We start from the raw sequence: 17418 nt of genomic DNA, 5'->3' as shown, positions 1-17418 counted from the left end.
CTTATTACACTATAAAGCATATTACAGATATACCACACAATCCTACAGGCCAAGCAGTCATAGAAAGATCAACTCAAACTCTAAAGGATATGCTAAATAAACAGAAAGGGGTAACAAAAACCCCCAGAAATAGATTACATAATGCTCTATTAACTCTGAATTTTCTCAGTGCTAATGACAAAGGAACACAGCTGTGGAGAGATATTGGATAATAGAAAAAAACCTACAGAATTAAATCAGCCTGTATACTTTAAAGATGCACTGACCTCAGAATGAAAACCAAGATATATACTACGCTGGGGATGAGGTTTTGCTTTTGCCCACCCCCCACACCCCAGCTGAGGATCGAACCCAGGGCCTTGCGCTTACTAGGCAAGCACTCTACCACTGAGCTAAATCCCTAACCCTTGATTTTGTTTCTACAGGAGAAAAAAAGCTATAAATACCATCAAAATTGATAAATTTGGGGGGGGGGGGTTTCAAGACAGGGTTTCTCTGTGTAGCCTTGCGCCTTTCCTGGAACTCACTCTGTAGCCCAGCCTGGCTTCAAACTCAGAGATCCGCCTGGCTCTGCCTCAAGAGTGCTGGGATTAAAGGCATGCGTCACCACCACCCAGCTAAAACTTTTCTTAAGGTATGAATTGTATATCAGAATTTATAAGCCAGGGCAGTGGTGGCACACTCCTTTAATCCCAGCACTCGGGAGGCAGAGGCATATATATATATATATATATTTATATATATATATAAATATAAAACTTCTGTCATAATATTAGTGATCATATAGAATATTAACTAATCCTAAAAAAAAAGGCTTCACCTAGCTTCCTGTACATGATTTTGGGTTTGAGTCTCCATCAGTTTTCTGCAGTGAACCATGACCATGGCTAACAGAGACTTTGAAGTCTCTAAAAAGATGATGGGGCCCCACAATGACGATTCCATCAGGACGATGATTATACCACTAAGATGATAAACACCACCCAAAGATTGTCTTTGGACTACAAACTGCTCAGGATAATTTCGAGGTGGCTAGTTGAGATGATCCAGCCTCACAGACTACTCAAGCAAGGACTTCAGACAAGCCCTTCACTTTTGCATTATGCAGAGACTGGACAACAAATGATACCACTACCTCTCCTAGGACTTGACAATTAACCCAAAATTTTTCTTTTCGGGATCCCCTAAAGATACCTTCACACCCCACCCCACCCCCGCCCAGACAGCAGGAAGTAATTTTAAGAACATGACACCCACATTTCCAAGAGGTGGGGTGGGTGGTTTTTTTGTCTCAATGGGTTATAGATAATTGTCATTGTTCAGGATGGTTGGTTACAAATTGTTAATTGATAATGGTCAGGGAAAAAAAGCTAAACAAAGAGATTAGATTCGGTGTTCTTGTTTGAAGAAACATGGAAAAAGAGGATATAGATAAAAGGTAGATTATTGAATCTAGTCTTTAAAAATAAAGATATAGAAATAATAGGATAAAAGGGTAGATTATTGAATCTACTCTGAAAAGAAAAAAGAGAGGATATAGATAAGATAAAAAAAGTAGATTATTGAATCTACTTTTAAAAGATAACTACTAGTTTTAAATTGGATTGGATTTTTGTATATTGTATATAAATTATGTATATTGATATAAATTTCAGATTGATTTTGTTAGAAAATACTATACATAGATTTCTAATTCCGTTCAAGGTATTGTACCTATACAGTTCATTTAACAAGGCAATGCAATTTTCTAGTCCTTGAAAGTTATTATTAACTAAATGCAGGTTAGTAGTTAGTCATTACAATCAAACTTGTAGTTATATTAGGTATGTTTTCAAGGTCAAACAGAAATATATTTTAGATAGGTCATCTTCAAATACTTCAGAGATCTACAGAATATGGCATTTAAGATGTTTTAATGACATAGATTTTTTTTTCTTTTTTTATGACAATGAGACATATCTGCTCCTGGCAGCACCAATCTACTTCAGAGAAGTTGATGGGCATTGAAGAAACTCAATATGGAGTTTACTTTCATTGTGACAAAAGTTAACCACTGGGCAAGAAAGTGCCCTTACCTCAACTGCTGACAGTATGCTGTCCAAAATGGACAAGCAGGACACAAAAGAAAGGACTGCCAATCCTTGCCAAGACAAGGTAGGAAGACCCTTTAGAAAATCCTGCTTCACAGATGAATCTGTCAGATATGCTAGGCCTATAGGCCGAAGATGGATGCCCCAACATTGCAGAGGAACCTTGGGTGACTGTCCAGGCAGCCAGCTGTTTCTGTCATTTCTCACATTTGTTGGAAGTCGCTTGTTTGCACTTCCTCCTTACTCAGTCAATATTACTTCCTTCTCAGGTCTCTGAGATAGTTGAAGATTAGATAGTTATAGTTTTCCTTGTTAACAAATTCAGAACAGAAACTCATTAAAGAGGTATAAAGTGTATAAGTTTGAAAGACACCAAAAGATAGTTTGGGGTCGGTAATATAAGTTATGATAGAAAGTGAATTAGGTACATTTTGGACTCACCAAAATAGGATACATAATGGAGTATTTTCACTGAATTTGTCAAATGCAAATGGACTAGACATTGTTGATCTAATTCTTGACTGTATATATTAAATATAGTTATTGTACTTATTGTATCTAGTTTTTCTTATATTAGTTATAACCTTCTTTTATTATTTTAGATTAAAAAAAACGGGGGAAATGTGGTGATATATTGTGTACTCCAATAAAACCTGCCTGGGTATCAGAGGACAAAGCTAGGTACTATATTAAACATAGTGGTCAGGCAGTGGTAACACATGACTTTAATCCTAGTATTTGAGAGGCAGAGATCCATCTGGATCTCTGTGAGTTCAAGGTCACACTGGGAACAGAGCCAGGTGTGGTGGCACACACCTTTAATCCAGCACTAGGAAGGAAGGAAGATGGCAGGGCACAGAAAGGTATACAAGGCGTGAGTAAACAAGAAGTCTCTCTTTTGAGGATGAGAATTTCGTAGAGGTAAGAATGTGGCTGGCTTGTTCTGTTTCTCTGATCTTTCAGCTTTCACCCCAATATCTGGCTCTGAGTTTTGTTTTGTTTTGTTTTTAATTATTATTATTAATAAGGTCATTCAGCAATTTGTGTTACACTTAATAACTTATTCTAAACCAAACAGTGTGAGTCCAGAGTCTAAGTCCTTAGTTTCTCTTCTCTATTGATATGGTTTGAATGTGCAATGTCCCCCATAGGACCACATGTCTGCACACTTGGTCTCCAGCTGGTGGTATCATTTTGAAAAGTTGTGGAAGCTTTAGGAGGTAGAGCCTTGCCAGAGGAAATGGTTCTCTGGAGGTGAGCCTTGAGGTTCTAAAGCCCAGCCCTACTTCCAGTCTACTCTCTCCTTCCTAACATATGGAAGCAATGTGACCAGCCACCTCACATTCCTGCCAGACTGCCATCCCTTCCCTGACATGCCATGATGGACTTTATTCCCTCAAACTGTAAATCACAATAAACTCTTCCTCCCATAAGTTACACCTTGGCAACAGCAACAAGGAAAGTAACTGATACATCAACCCTCTCGGAACACTCACGTCTTCTTCTGAAATTCTGGACGCCTGCTCTTTTATCTGTTGATGCCACCACTTCTCAACATCCTTTCTTGTCTGCAGTGTGTACTCCTTCGTCCACTTCCCTGTAGCACTGTAAATACTTCTGGCACACCCTGGAATTATTCTTCTTTCCCATTGGATGACAGGTGGCCCACAAATGAGCTGCCTTCTCAGAGGAGAGGCATAAAAACTCAGCCTCTGATAAGCTGACGCCATTCTTCAGGAGGGAAGACCCTAGAAAAGAGGCCAGAGGAACATGATATGCACCACTCAGAACTCTCTCAAGATTAGTCTTAAGGCCCAGCATTTATTGCCTGTTCATATACTTTCTCTTCTTCTTTTGATAATCATTTCCTAACAGAACAATTTAGAAGTTATGTTGAATTAGATACAAACTTTTTATTGGAAAACATAAAGGCAATCCCTGCCCCAAATACCAAAGATACAAAACCCTCTCAGAAACAAAGGGAGTCCATCACAAAGGCCAGTTGCTACAGAACTTGCAGTCAGCATGGGAGGTGATGGAGCTCCTCCCTCCAGAGTCTACCTAGCCTATCAACTGCTGTCTGTCTGAACCCAGAAGAGCTCTAAGCACATCTTGTCTTAGCCTTGAACTCAAATACCAGAAGGGATCTGAACACATCTCCCAGAAGGACCAGAAATTCTGAACTAAGTTAACATTTTTCACATATATATAGTGAGTTAAACAGACCTTTATAGACTAAGCCAGGAAATAGCCATTATTTCAAAAACTAGTAATTACTTGTTTCTTCATTTGCCAAAAACGTATTGAATGATCATGTCCACACACTGTTCCAAGCACTACAGACATAGCAACAAAGAGTCTCAGGCAGAAAAGACAGAGTATATGCTTAGTATGGGCAAAGCCCTGGGTTCCATCCCTAGCAGGCAAAAACAAAAGACAAAGTGCTGTCTTACACAGCAACTAAACATACAGAGAATCAGATAAGACACAAATAAACATATAACATAGCATGCAGCAGTGCTGTCATATAACTCTTTGGATTACAACACTGTGTGAAATTTTAATTCTGATACATCACTGGTTTCCTCCTCAGGTGAATGGCAGAAATGACTTTGATGAAAAACTTTCCTAATCTACCTCTCTTAAGGGGCTGAGGTAAGATTTCATCAAACATTTAAGATTAGTACTAAACATCCTAAACTTTATGCCTTTTTGTATAATAGAAAGACCTTTCAAAGACAAGAGAGACATAAGGAAACCTGGCATTCCAAACTGGTGTTAATCATCTGATTCTCTCAAAATCCTTCCCGTATCTACTAGGGTTTGGACTGTCACACGAAGGCACTGGGTCAAATGTTCCAGGAAGGTTACTATGGGCTCTAAAAGAGGAATTCACACTCACATAACATGGTACTATAGCACTGGCATTGTTATAAGTTGATCTGCCCAAGTTCTTGTCATACCAGTTTCCATTATTTTTAATATTTCTTACTCTTTTAGGGCTGAAATGGGTGACAGACTGGAGCAGGGAATATTCCTCTATCAGTTGGGCTTGGGTATTTTAAAATAGGTAAATATGACTACTTAGGAATCAGAGTAAACTACATAAAGCTGGCTATTAGCAATTCTATATGGCCAACTTTATATAAGGAGGACAATTACATTTCTTTTTAGGGTTTAGACTTCTATATGATTAGAACTATCTATGTGAGTCAGAGATTCTATGGTTTTCTTCTAATTTTGGTTGTGAACCTATTCTTTAACAGCTGAGCCATCTCTCCAGCCCTATTTTATATTCTGGAACCACTACAAGCCAAAGACTCTCATTAACAGAAGGCACCTAGACAGATAACTGACATTTCTTTCCTAGATGGCACATAAGCAGAGTATATGGACTATTCTCTTTCATAAATAGGAATAGTATAATAAAATACAAATTGACCTGAACCGCTGTTTGCTATATTTTGAGATTTGATGATTATTACCCATCATGATGGATAAAATGCCAATGAGTAATCTCCAACAGGAACAATATGAATGCAGAATAACTCCCTGCTGAATGAACAATGAGCTTTGCATTCTATCAAGCTCTCTAATAACTTCTCCTTTGCTTAAATCAATGAACTAGAAAACATTAAAACAGATCTAAGTATATACAAGGATTTAATGTAGCATGAATCTTAAAAGTTCTTATTAATAAAATCAAATCCGGGAGCCAGGTATTGGGGTGAATGCTGGAAGATCAGAGAAGGAGAACAAGCCACAGCCACCTCACCTCGCCAATTCCTCAGCTGATCCTGTTTCCTCAGACTGGAAACTTCTGAGTCCTCATCCAAATGGATCTCAGCTGAACTGCTACTCAAAAGCCTCAAGCTTAACCAGGCTCTAGTTCCTCGTCCTCAAGCCTTAAATACCTTTCTGCTTCCTGCCATCACATCCTGGGATTAAAGGCTGTTGTTACCACTCCTGGCTGTTTCCAGTGTGGCCTTGAACTCACAGAGATCCAGGCGGATCTCTGCCTCTGGAATGCTAGAATTAAAGGCATGTGTGTGCCACCATTTTCTGGCCTCTATATCTAGTGGCTGCTCTATTCTCTGACCCCAGATAAGTTTATTAGGGTGCACAATATTTTGGGGAACATAATATCACCACAATTTAAAGCTCACAATGAGAACTGGTGAAATGGCTCAGCTGGTAAAGGCTCCTGCCACCAAACCTGACAACCCAAGTTTAATCCCTGGGACCCATATGATGGAGAAGAGAACCAATTCCTGAAAGCTGTGTCCATGGCACACATGCCCACCAATAAATAAATGTAATTAAAGTTCATTGAGAAAAATCCCATGCAGATTAGGAAGTAATAGGGAACTATTTCTGTGGCTTAGGTAGCTCAGTGGGTAAAGTGCTTGCCGTATAAGCATGAGAACCCAAATTCAAATCCCCAGCACCCATAGAAAAATCCCTACAGGTATGACAGCACATATGATTGTATCCCCAGCACTGGGGGATGGGATTTGTGTAAATAGGAGGACCCCCAGAGCCTGCTGACCAGCCAAGTTAGCCAATCACTAAGCTCCAGTTTTAGTGAGAGACCCTGTTGCAAAAACTAATGTAGAGAGAGATAAAAGACACCTAACACTGAGGGTTGGAGAGATGGCTGGTTGTAGAAGAGCGCTTACAGCTCCTACAGATCCTATAGAGCACTGACAGGGTAGCTCACAACCATCTACAACTCCAGTTCAAGGGATCCAATGTCTCTTCTGACTTCCAAGGGTTCCTGCACACGTATGATACAGAGATATATACTCATGCACATGCATGTACACATTAATGAAATAATATACATAAAATTAATAATTAAAATTTTTAAAACCCTAATATTGACCTCTGGACTCCATATGTGTGCATGCACATCTGTACATCAAAAAAATAAAAAATAACAGGATCTCACTCTATAGCCCAGGCTGTCCTCCAATTCTCTATTCTTTTGACTCAGCCTCCTCAGTGCTGGGATTACATGTGTGCCATCACAGCTCGCTTTGAAAATGACTAATTTCAATGTATTTGAGAAAATTTTAAATTAAAGCTCCACCTCAAACCATAAACTGGCATAAATCACAATGTTTTAGGGGGAAGTGGGAATCTGAGACAGGGTTTCATATAGCCCAGGCTGACCTTGAACTAGTCTTGCAGATAGGGATGACCTTGAATAGGCCCCATAGCCTCTGCCTCCCAAATGTTATGCTTATAGGCACCACACATCATCAAACTCAGATAATAAGAATTTTTTTATTTATTTATGTATTAAGTATACTGTGTTCTACTTTCATGCCTGCAGGCCATAAGAGGGTACAGATCTCATTACAGATGGTGGTAAGCCACCATGTGGTTGCTGGGAATTGAACTCAGGACCTCTAGAAGAGCAGCTAGTGCTCTTAACTGCTGAGCCATTTCTCCAGCCCCATAAGAATTTTTTAAAAGTGCCACAGATAATCAGTCTTACTCTAAAACCATAAAATATCTGTATGCCAGAAATATATAAATTGTGTAGTAGAACATACTTGTAATCTCAGCATGAGAGGCTGTGACAGGAGGATCTTAGGTCCAAGACCAGCCTAAGCTACATAGCAAAACCCTGTCGAGAGAGAGAGAGAGAGAGAGAGAGAGAGAGAGAGAGAGAGAGAGAGAGAGAAGAAGAAGGAGGAGGAGGAGGAGGAGGAGGAGGAGGAGGAGGAGGAGGAGAAGGAGAAGGAGGAGGAGGAAGAGGAGGAGGGAGGAAAGAGACAAAGAGAGAAAGAAAGAAAGAGAGAGAAAGAGAGAGAGAGAGAGAGAGAGAGAGAGAGAGAGAGAGAGAAAGAAAGAAAGAAAGAAAGAAAGAAAGAAAGAAAGATTTTAGAAATATATGAACAAATTGCTAACGAGTAAACAATTTGCTGAAGGACATTATTTGTCTCAAACTACAGCTCCATAAAGAGTTGACATATGAGAAGAGAAACCCAAAACCATGTTTAAATAGGCAAAGATGTAGGCAGGTTAGTGGTAGAGTGCTTGCTTAGGAAGTCCAAGGCCCTGGATTCAATCCATGGCACCAGAAAATGGAGGTGGGGGGAGTTGATAAGACAGAACAAAGGCCAAAAAAATACGAAAAGATCAACTTTACAACTAATCAAAGAAATAAAAACAATTAAATATCCTGCTTATCATACTGGCAAAAAATTGTTTGAATGAAAATAATTATTTGTATATACTGCTGGTAGGAATATAAATTGAGAAGACTTCTCTGAAACAATTCAGCAACGTATGTATGTCAGGGTGGTTAAGAATCGGTGATGTCTCACACCTGGAATGCCAGTAGCTTGGGAGGCTGAGGAAAGATGACTGTCAAGAGTCCCAAGACAAAGCCAAGCATGGTGGCGCACACCTTTAATCCCAGCACTCAGGAGGCAGGCAGGTAGATCGCTGTGAGTTCCAGGATAACCTGGTCTACAAAGCAAGTTCCAGACTAGCTAGTACTGTTGTTACACAGAGAAACCTTGTCCCAAAAAGCAAAACAAAACGAAGAGTGCCAGGGCAACGCAGGCTACCATGAGTTGCAGGGAAGCTTGGGCTATACAATGAGACCCAGCTTTTAAATAACCAAGCAAGGGGCAGGAGAGATCGCCCAGCAGTTAAGAGAACAGACTGCTCTTGCACAGGATCCCAATTTGATTCCCATTACCCATAGTGGGTGACTCATAACTGCCTATGACTCCAGCTTCAGAAAGATCTGATGCCTCTGGCCTCCAGAGCCACACACATACACACACACACACACACACACACACACACACACACACACACACACTTAAAAATAAATTGTAAATAAAATTAAAACAAATCTGTTAAGAAAATCCAAGGGTTAGGCATGTAAAACTGATGTTCAGCATATCCTTGGGTTTAATCTCCAGCACCAAAAACAAAATAAAACAAATAAACACTGTAAATATGGAGGCCTGGGATATAGCTTAGTGGTAGAGTAATTTCCTGGCAATGTTTGAGGCCACTGGTTCCATTCCCAGCTGTGCAAAAAATAAAGCCCACACTCTTCACCATAGGCCCAAGATCAATCACCCTCAGATTCTTATTTATTAGAACATGCTAGGAAGAAACAGTCTGTCTGCACTGATGCCTATGAGAACTTCGGGGTTTCCATCCTACTTCCTAAGCATGATTCTGGGGCCACTTTAAGTAACTCTCTATGGAAGTCCTAACAGGCATTGCCTCTTCCTGGCATCAAGAGCAGCCATTTTAGCAGAAGGTAGTGTGGATACACTAAATGGGAAAGATGTGTCTCACAACTTACATTTACAATTAGCTTGGACCCTTTCTTCCTTAGCTCTGGTTCATCTTAAATTCCTTACTTGCTGAAATATTGTCTCTTCTGTCTTTCCATAACATTGCCCACCAACCCCCACCCTGTACTCCTCTTTCAATTCAGCCCTGACCTGATCTCACTTTATGTGGGCTTAAGGTTAAAGTAACTGAGAATATGACGGACCTGAGAAATGGGCCCAAATGATGATTATAAATAGGAAAACAGTAGGAAACAGATGAAGAACTAGAACACAAAGGAGAAGCACATAAAGCATCCATGTGCTCCCAAAATATGCAAGAAACCTAATTAGAGGCAGAGGCAAGAGGGTTAGGGAGTTCGAGGCCAGCTTCATAAAAGCCTGTTTCCAAAAAAGGGGGAAAAAAATCAAGTTAGGTCAGGAAGGTGGGTGCATGTCCAATCTCAACATTCAAAAGGCTGAACCGGTGGACTGATTCTATGTTCATGACCAGCTTGGGCTACGTATCAACCTCAGAACAACTTGGAATATACAGCAAGACCCGGTCTCAAAGAAATAAAACAAATAAGTAAACATACACACCTCACCCCAACAAACATGTTTTGCAAAACACAATGTTAAAAGGCGATGCTAATTCTAATTTCCTGCAGGACCTCAAGCAAGTTATTTCTTGTTTGGAACTCCACCTTCTCTAAAGCTGTGAGCCTGTAAGGTGGTAGATCCAGATGACTTCTGAGGACGGACAGGCCCTAATATACTGTGGATCCAGATGTACTACTGCATGATCTTTGACTAGGTCCAAACCCCCAACTCCGGAGTGAAGATTTAGGGACCGGGGTTAGGCGAGGAGTAGAGGAGGATTCAAAGTTATGTGAAGATGTGCGTTTCTCTGAGCAAGAATTCGGAGCTGTCAACAGGGTCCACGGCAGAAAGAACTGAAAATTAGAATTTCGGAGCTTTTCCGGGTTTGGAAAACTGCAAGGGACTGCCGGGGCCAGTCCACAACTTCACCTCCTGCCCCTAGTGATTGGGGCTAAGCAGGGCCTGTCTCTCGTCCTCCTGAGCCCCAGCTGGGGGTTACCTGCTCACAGGCTCTGGCCCGCAGCTCGCTTCTGCCTCATTCCCCAAAGCATTGCACGAACGAAACCCCGCGAGTCACTCTGGGCGCCGCCATATTGGCAGAACAACAACTTTATCAGAAGCGGAGGCCGGGGACACAGACAGGAGGGGCGGAGCCAGGAAGGCGGAGCTAGGTGCCTGAGCGGAGGCGCTGACTCCGCCCCCAGACCGGTCCCGCCTCGGGCCGGCCCCGCCCAGGCCTCGCCCTGCCTGCGGCTTTCTTGACTTGAACAAATTCTAGTTACCTGGAAGTCTCATTATTACAGTTGTAGCAGAAACCGGAGAGATACTAAAGAATAAAGGCGGCAAGTGATAAAAAGAGCTCTGGAGAGGTTCAAGGTCAGGGTTTAATCTTAGCGCTGCAGAAGCTGTCTACTGGGCTGGTTTGTCTGACTTTTTGATTATTATGGGCCTGGTGATTGTTGAAGCACTTTCATCCACCATATCGCCCAGAGGAGAGTAGGAGTAAAGTATACTGGCAGATAGGAAAACAAGCTGCCTCAACAAACACTTCGGAGTTTAATGTGCCCCATCGCCCTGCACTCATCTGAGCAAGTACTTCTGGCCTATAATAAATTAAGGAATTTCAAAGGAGCGTTGGTGAAACTATACTTTATCTTTTTTAAGAGAGAATCCTAAGAACACATGTGAGAAGTTCAGAATATCAAAATGTGCTAATATTGCAAAATGGTTGATGTCCAGTAAAGCAAAAAACAATGTCTGAGAGCCATTTTTCCTGCAGAGCTGAAGTCAATTGTACCTCCATAAACAATCCATCCCATTACTGCATACTCTCCATCTTAGCTTCTGTTCTTACATAGAGGAGTGTAGTCCATAGGGAGGCCAGCAAGGGTGCACACTCCTATAGAATAAAACTTTCTATTCTGTGTGCCACCCAGGGACACACAGAAACCTTTCATCCATTTCCAAGTCTTAGGGAAAAAAAATTTTTTCCTGATACTTGAAAGCTTGAAACACCATTTTATCCTAGAACAGCATCAAACCTCATCAAACCTTATCAGCACAAATAAGAATCTCAGGCTCCACTCTGGGAGCCTGCTTCAGAGCCTGCATTTTAACATGAGCCAAAGTGTTAAGGTCTGAGTTCAAGTCTGAGATTCACTATGCTAGAATGTGAGAGATTCTGAATACTAATGTAGCTTTCTCAGTTTACAAATATATAAACTGAGGCACGGGGCTGAGGATGTGGCTCAGTTGATGAAGTTGTTTGCCTAGATGCCCAAAGCCCAGGGATCAATACCTAGCACTGCCTAAAACATGGTGCATGCCTATAATCTCAGCACTCAGGAGGTGGAGACAGGAGGATCAGAAACACAATGTCATCTTTCCCTACATAGTTCCAGGCAGCCTTGGCTACATGAGATCCTTTCTCAAAACAACAATGATTAGGACAAGAAAAAATTGAAGCCAAAGGGAGCTGGCTGTCTTGCTCAAGGCCATGATGCAAGTTAATGAAAGGTTTGGGGTTCAAAACTAGGATCAGTGTATGGTGGCAAACACCTGTAATGTCGGCACTTAGGGAGCTGAGATAGAGAGCCTGGAAAATCAAGTCCAGCCTGAGCTACAAAGCAAGGCCCTGTCTCAAAAATCAAAAAACAAAGCAAAGTTTGGTTACTCACTCTTGAAATCCCAGCAGTCAAGAGGCTGAGGCAGGAGGACTGCCTTGAGTTAAAAGCCAGCCTGAGTTACACAATGAGTGTCGGGCCAGCTTGGGCTACATAGTAAGACCTTACCTAAAAATTGTTGTGGAATAATCTTTTTGTACACTGTGAAGATGTGTCTTTGCCAAGGCACCTTTTTATTGATTTAATAAAAAGCTAAATAGCCATTAGCTAGGAAGGAGATATAGGCAGGACAGTCAGATACAGAAGATGCTGGAAAGAAGAAAGGTAGGGTCGCCAGGAGACACGGAGTAAGCAAGACACGGTGGAGGACAGGTAAAGCCATGAACCACATGGCAATACATAGATTAACAGAAATGGGTTAATTTAAGTTATGAGCTAGTTAGAAACAAGCCTAAACTATTGACCACATTTTTATAATTAATAATAAGTCTCCAGGTCATGATTTGGGAGCTGACAGTTGGGACAGAAAATGTCCACCTACAAAAAAAAAAAAAAAAAAAAAAAGCAAACAACAACAACAACAAATTCAAAGTAGTCTTCAGCCTGTCATATGGGTATCTGTTCCCAAATTGCAAAATGAAAGATTACAAAGAATATAACTTGCAACCTAATCCCCTCACTTTGAAGATGATGGGACACAGCTTGCCTGTAGTCTTATACCTAGTGTATGGAAGAGCCAGGATTCCAACCCAGATCTTTTGATCTCTCTGCCACCAAGATGGGGTGCTTCATGTAAGGTGTTACCATGGAAGCACTGCCCAGGAGATGAACTTGTCACTCTTTTTTTTTTTTTATCTTTTATTGAAAATAGATTCTTGGGCTGGAGAGCTGGATCAGCACCTAAGAACACTGACTGCTCTTCCAGAGGACCCAAGTTCAATTCCCAGTGCCCATATGGCAGCTAACAACTGTCTATAACAACTGTCTGTAACTAACACCCTTACACTGTAGTTAGAGTTTTCCTGCCTTGCCCACAGTCAGGACAAATTTCTGTCATCCACCAGTCCCACAGCCGCTCAGACCCAACCAAATAAACACAGAGACTTATATTGCTTACAAACTGTATGGCCGTGGAAGGCTTCTTGCTAACTGTTCTTATAGCTTAAATTAATCCATTTCCATAAATCTATACCTTGCCACATGGCTCGTGGCTTACCGGCATCTTCACATGCTGCTTGTCATGGCAGCGGCTGGCAGTGTCTCCTTGACATACAAGCAGACAAAAACACCAATGTTTTTAACTAAGTCTCTATAATTTTATTTTATCAATAAAGACTCAAGAGCCAGATACTGAGGTGAAAACCTACCAGTTCAAAAAGACAGAGAAAGCACTCAGCTTCTTCCTCCTCTACTGTTGCCCCAGAAAGAGAGCTTTCTCCTGCCTTATCAAAAAGAAAGGAAGGAAGGAAGGAAGGAAGGAAGGAAGGAAGGAAGGAAGGAAGGAAGGAAGGAAGGAAAGAAAGAAAGAAAGAAAGAAAGAAAGAAAGAAAGAAAGAAAGAAAGAAAGAAAGAAAGAAAAAGAGAAAGAGGAGAAAGAAAGAAGAAAACCTCCTCTAACCAAATGTCCCTTCCTTCTGCTTCTCTCTCTCTCTCCTCCTGACTTCCTACTACCCTCTATGTTTTTTTCCTGTCAGCAGATTGCTTGCTCCCCCTCTTGACCTATGGTTGATTTTATTTAATCCTGTTGACAATATTCAAGCAGAAAACTCTTGGATTAAAGGTGTGTGCTAGGGCTGAGCCACACCACAACTAGAAGCTGGTTGTTTTTTGTTTTTTTTTTTCAGTAAATAATGCAATCTTGGGGTTTACAATGTGATCAAATACTCTGCAACACAATGATGCAAATAAAATAAAAATTTTAAAAAATGGATTCTTTTCCATATGACAGATCCTGATTATAGTTTCCCCCTTGCTGCAGGCCGCAGGAATATCATAAGAACTCAGCTGGTTATGGCAAAGTCACTACCTGGAGGAATCAGGGAATTCCTCCAGAGGAAGCCAAATCCCAAGGAGTTTTTGGTGTTACTTGGCTTGTTATATATCAGCTATATTCTGTTATGAAAATCATGTGTGCCTTCCTAGTTTTCCCAATTGACTTTTCCCTAAGAAGGGCTAACAGTGTGGACTGATCACTCTCTGGACACACACATCCCAGGTATTTGGAGAACAGCCTCAGGAAAGGCTTTCTCTGGAATCAGATATCTCCCCTAGCCACTTTCAAGGACTAAAGGAGACATCGCCCAGGTGGTCACCCAATTTCCGAGGATTAACAGTGATAACAACCCACAGGCGAGTCTCCTGACTTAAGGTAAATTCCACAAGGGGACACCACCTAGGTCAGGTAGACATTAAGTAATAGTTTTATACAATTTAGCTCAGACCCCTCCTTTCTTACAGCCTTACTAACTTTATAGACCTCTAACTACTTACCTAACCACTTCTAGGAACATTTAGATAACCTTCTGTGCTAACAGCTATGCTCAGCCAGAACTCCCAGTTCAAGCCTCCCTGTAATTATCATTATTGGTAGCATCCGGCCAGGTCCATCACCGGATGGAGGAAAGTACCTTATCAGAGATACCTCTGTACTCTCTAAGAACAAACTTAAGCATCCAGGCTACCTGTTTGAGAAGGCCTGGCGGATGTGCCAATTAAGCCTTACTTCCTCTTTTCCCAAACCTTACCACCAGTTCCAGATCTCCCTTTAACTATCACCAGAGGCATCTAGCTGTACACAGGTTGCCTAGTGACTGAGCACACTTTCCCCCACCCTGCAGAAAAATAGCAGATAGCTTGGACAGACAGGAGCTACAGGAAAAAAGAAGACAGTTTTATTTCTCCCATTGACCTACCAACTTATAGATTCTTAACACTTTCTACCAACCACGTTTAAGATTATAGTTGAACACATAAGAACCCTCTTCTTAGATATTACCTGAATTTAGCCTTTAGTTAATTCATTTCCCCATTGGTCACTTCCCTTTGGGGTTGCAAGTGATAATTAACAGTTATTGCCTCCCTGTGTGATTCTTATCACCCCTCCATTTGACCCTGGAAGCCTGGTTTTGCACTGCTAAGGGAATACTGCTTGTAAGTGTATATATACCAGGATTCCCAGGGCACGAGAGGACAGAGAAGAGAGAAGAGAATGGAAGAACTAGATGGGTAAGAACTTGAGAGGAATAAACTGAGATGGGGAAGAAGTAGATTGAAGGGCTACAGGAGAGTACTAGAGGAACGAGATGGAAGATGAGGAAGAGCCAGATGAGAGAGAAGGAGATGGGAGAGGAAATGATATGGGAAGGAACAAGATGGATGAGAACCTAGAAGGGGCAGAACTAGATGAAGGAATTAAGATAGAAACTAGAGGGGATTGCAGACAAGTGTAGAGAGAAATCAGACTAAAGATGACCTAAATATGAGAGCAGAATACAAGCTTATAACTGTCACAGAATAATAAAGTATATGGACTAAGGAGTTTCGTGTACATAGATTCATTTCTTATCATCAAAGATTAATTATCAACTGGTTGTAGATTCTTCCCGGACCCTGGGAGGGGACTATCGAGGGGCTGGATCCCCATAATCCTCGAAACCCCCTCCCTCTACTCCTCCCAGTTCCTTCCCACCTCCCCCCTCAATCCACTCCCTTTCTGTCTCTCATTAGAAAAGAACAGGCTTCTCAGAGATAGCAACCAAACATGACAAAATAAAATATAACAAGATGATGCAAAAACTATATAGAAGTTGGACATGGCACCCCAACAGAAGGAAAAGAGTACCATGAGCAAGCACAAGAGTCAGAGACTCACTTGTTCTCACAATAAGGAGTTCCATAAAAAATACTGTATTAGTTTGAATGTAATTGGTCCCCATAAGCTCATAGAGAGTGGCACTATTAGGAGGTATGACTTTGTTAGAGGAGGTGTGGCCTTGTTAGAGGAAGTGTGTCACTGTGAGGGTGGTCTTTGAGGTCTCCTTTACTCAAGCTACTCCCAGTGACACAGACCACTTCTTATTGTCTGCAAGATGTAGGACTCTCAGCTACTTCTCTAGCACCACATCTGCCTGCATGCCACCATGTTCCACCATGATGATAATGGACTGAACCTCTGAAACCGCTACCTCAATTATGTTTTCCTTTATAAGAGTTGCCGTGGTCATGGTGTCTCTTCACATAGCAATGGAACTCCCAAGACAAATACTAAGATAATAGCTATAATATATACACAGAGGCCCTGGTGTAGACCTGTGTAGACCCTGTGCTTGCTGCTTCAGTCTCTCTGAGCTCTTATGGACCTTGTGTAGTTGATTCAGAAGGCCTTGTTCTCTTGGTGTCCACCATACCCTCTGGCTCTTACAATCTTTCTTCCTCCTCTTCCGTGGATTCCCTGAGCTCTGAGGAGAGGTATTTTATGGAGACCTCCAACTTAGACTCTCTCTCCACTTAATGTCTGGCTGTGTGTTGCCAGAGGAAATCTCTCTGATGATGACTGGATAAGGCACTGATCTATGAGTATAGCAGAATATCATTAGGAATTATTGATTTTTTTTATCAATAGTGTTTGATTTTACCCTAGGTCTCTGGGCTATCTAGTCTCTGGTTCTTCATTACCCAAGCAGTGTTGAGTATGGGTGCCTTCTCATGGAGTGGACCTTAAGTCAAATCAGACATTGGTTGGCTACTCCCACAAGTTCTGTGCCACCATTGCCTTGGCATATTTTGCATTAGGTTCCCACTGCACTAGGTTCCCACATCACCCCCAAATGTCCTCAAAATCCCATCTGTCTCTTCCTGCAATCTCTCCCTCTATTTTGTGCCCAACCTCCGGTCCCCACCTGCTCCTAATCCACTCAGAAAATCTTTTCTATTTCCCTCTCCCAGGGAGATCCCTGTGCACCACCTAGACCCTTTCTCTTTACCTATCCTCTCTGGGTCAATGGATTGTAGCTTGGTTATCATTTGCCTAATGGCAAGTATCTCCTTATAAGTGAATACAAACCATATTTATCTTTCTGGGTCTGGGTTACCTCACTCAGGGTGATTTTTTTCTGGTTCCATCTATTTGCCTGCAAATTTCATGATGTCATTTTTTTTTAACAACAGAGTGGTACTTCATTGTGTAAATGTACTACATTTTCTTTATCTATACTTCTACTGAGGGACATCTAGGTTGTTTCCAGGTTCTGGCTGTTGTGAATATAGCTGCAATGAACATGTTTGAGCAAGTGT

The 17418-nt window shown here is 41.5% G+C and overlaps 1 protein-coding gene across 9 annotated transcripts in view; it reads right to left on the bottom strand.

Annotated features, from left to right (window-relative positions):
• Positions 1 to 17418, bottom strand: part of Lars2 (leucyl-tRNA synthetase 2, mitochondrial) — a 148731-nt gene that overhangs the window by 104171 nt on the left and 27142 nt on the right. For 5 of the 9 annotated variants that reach the window (XM_076577445.1, XM_076577449.1, XM_042281927.2 and 2 more), the window contains exons 1-2: positions 10503 to 10637; positions 3587 to 3838 (exon numbers count right to left, since the gene is read on the bottom strand). In XM_076577445.1, coding sequence (XP_076433560.1) covers positions 3587 to 3820 — 234 coding nt within the window. In that variant the 5' untranslated portion in view covers positions 3821 to 3838; positions 10503 to 10637. Of the gene's footprint in view, positions 1 to 3586; positions 3839 to 10107; positions 10706 to 17418 lie in introns of those variants that run through there. The other 4 variants (XM_042281928.2, XM_076577446.1, XM_076577447.1 and 1 more) reach the window with 4 other exon arrangements.

The sequence above is a fragment of the Peromyscus maniculatus genome, chromosome 7 (genome assembly GCF_049852395.1).
Source record: "Peromyscus maniculatus bairdii isolate BWxNUB_F1_BW_parent chromosome 7, HU_Pman_BW_mat_3.1, whole genome shotgun sequence".
Taxonomy (NCBI): Eukaryota; Metazoa; Chordata; class Mammalia; order Rodentia; family Cricetidae; genus Peromyscus; species Peromyscus maniculatus.
Note: the sequence above shows the minus strand (reverse complement) of the source record. Positions and strands in the feature narration are given on the sequence as shown.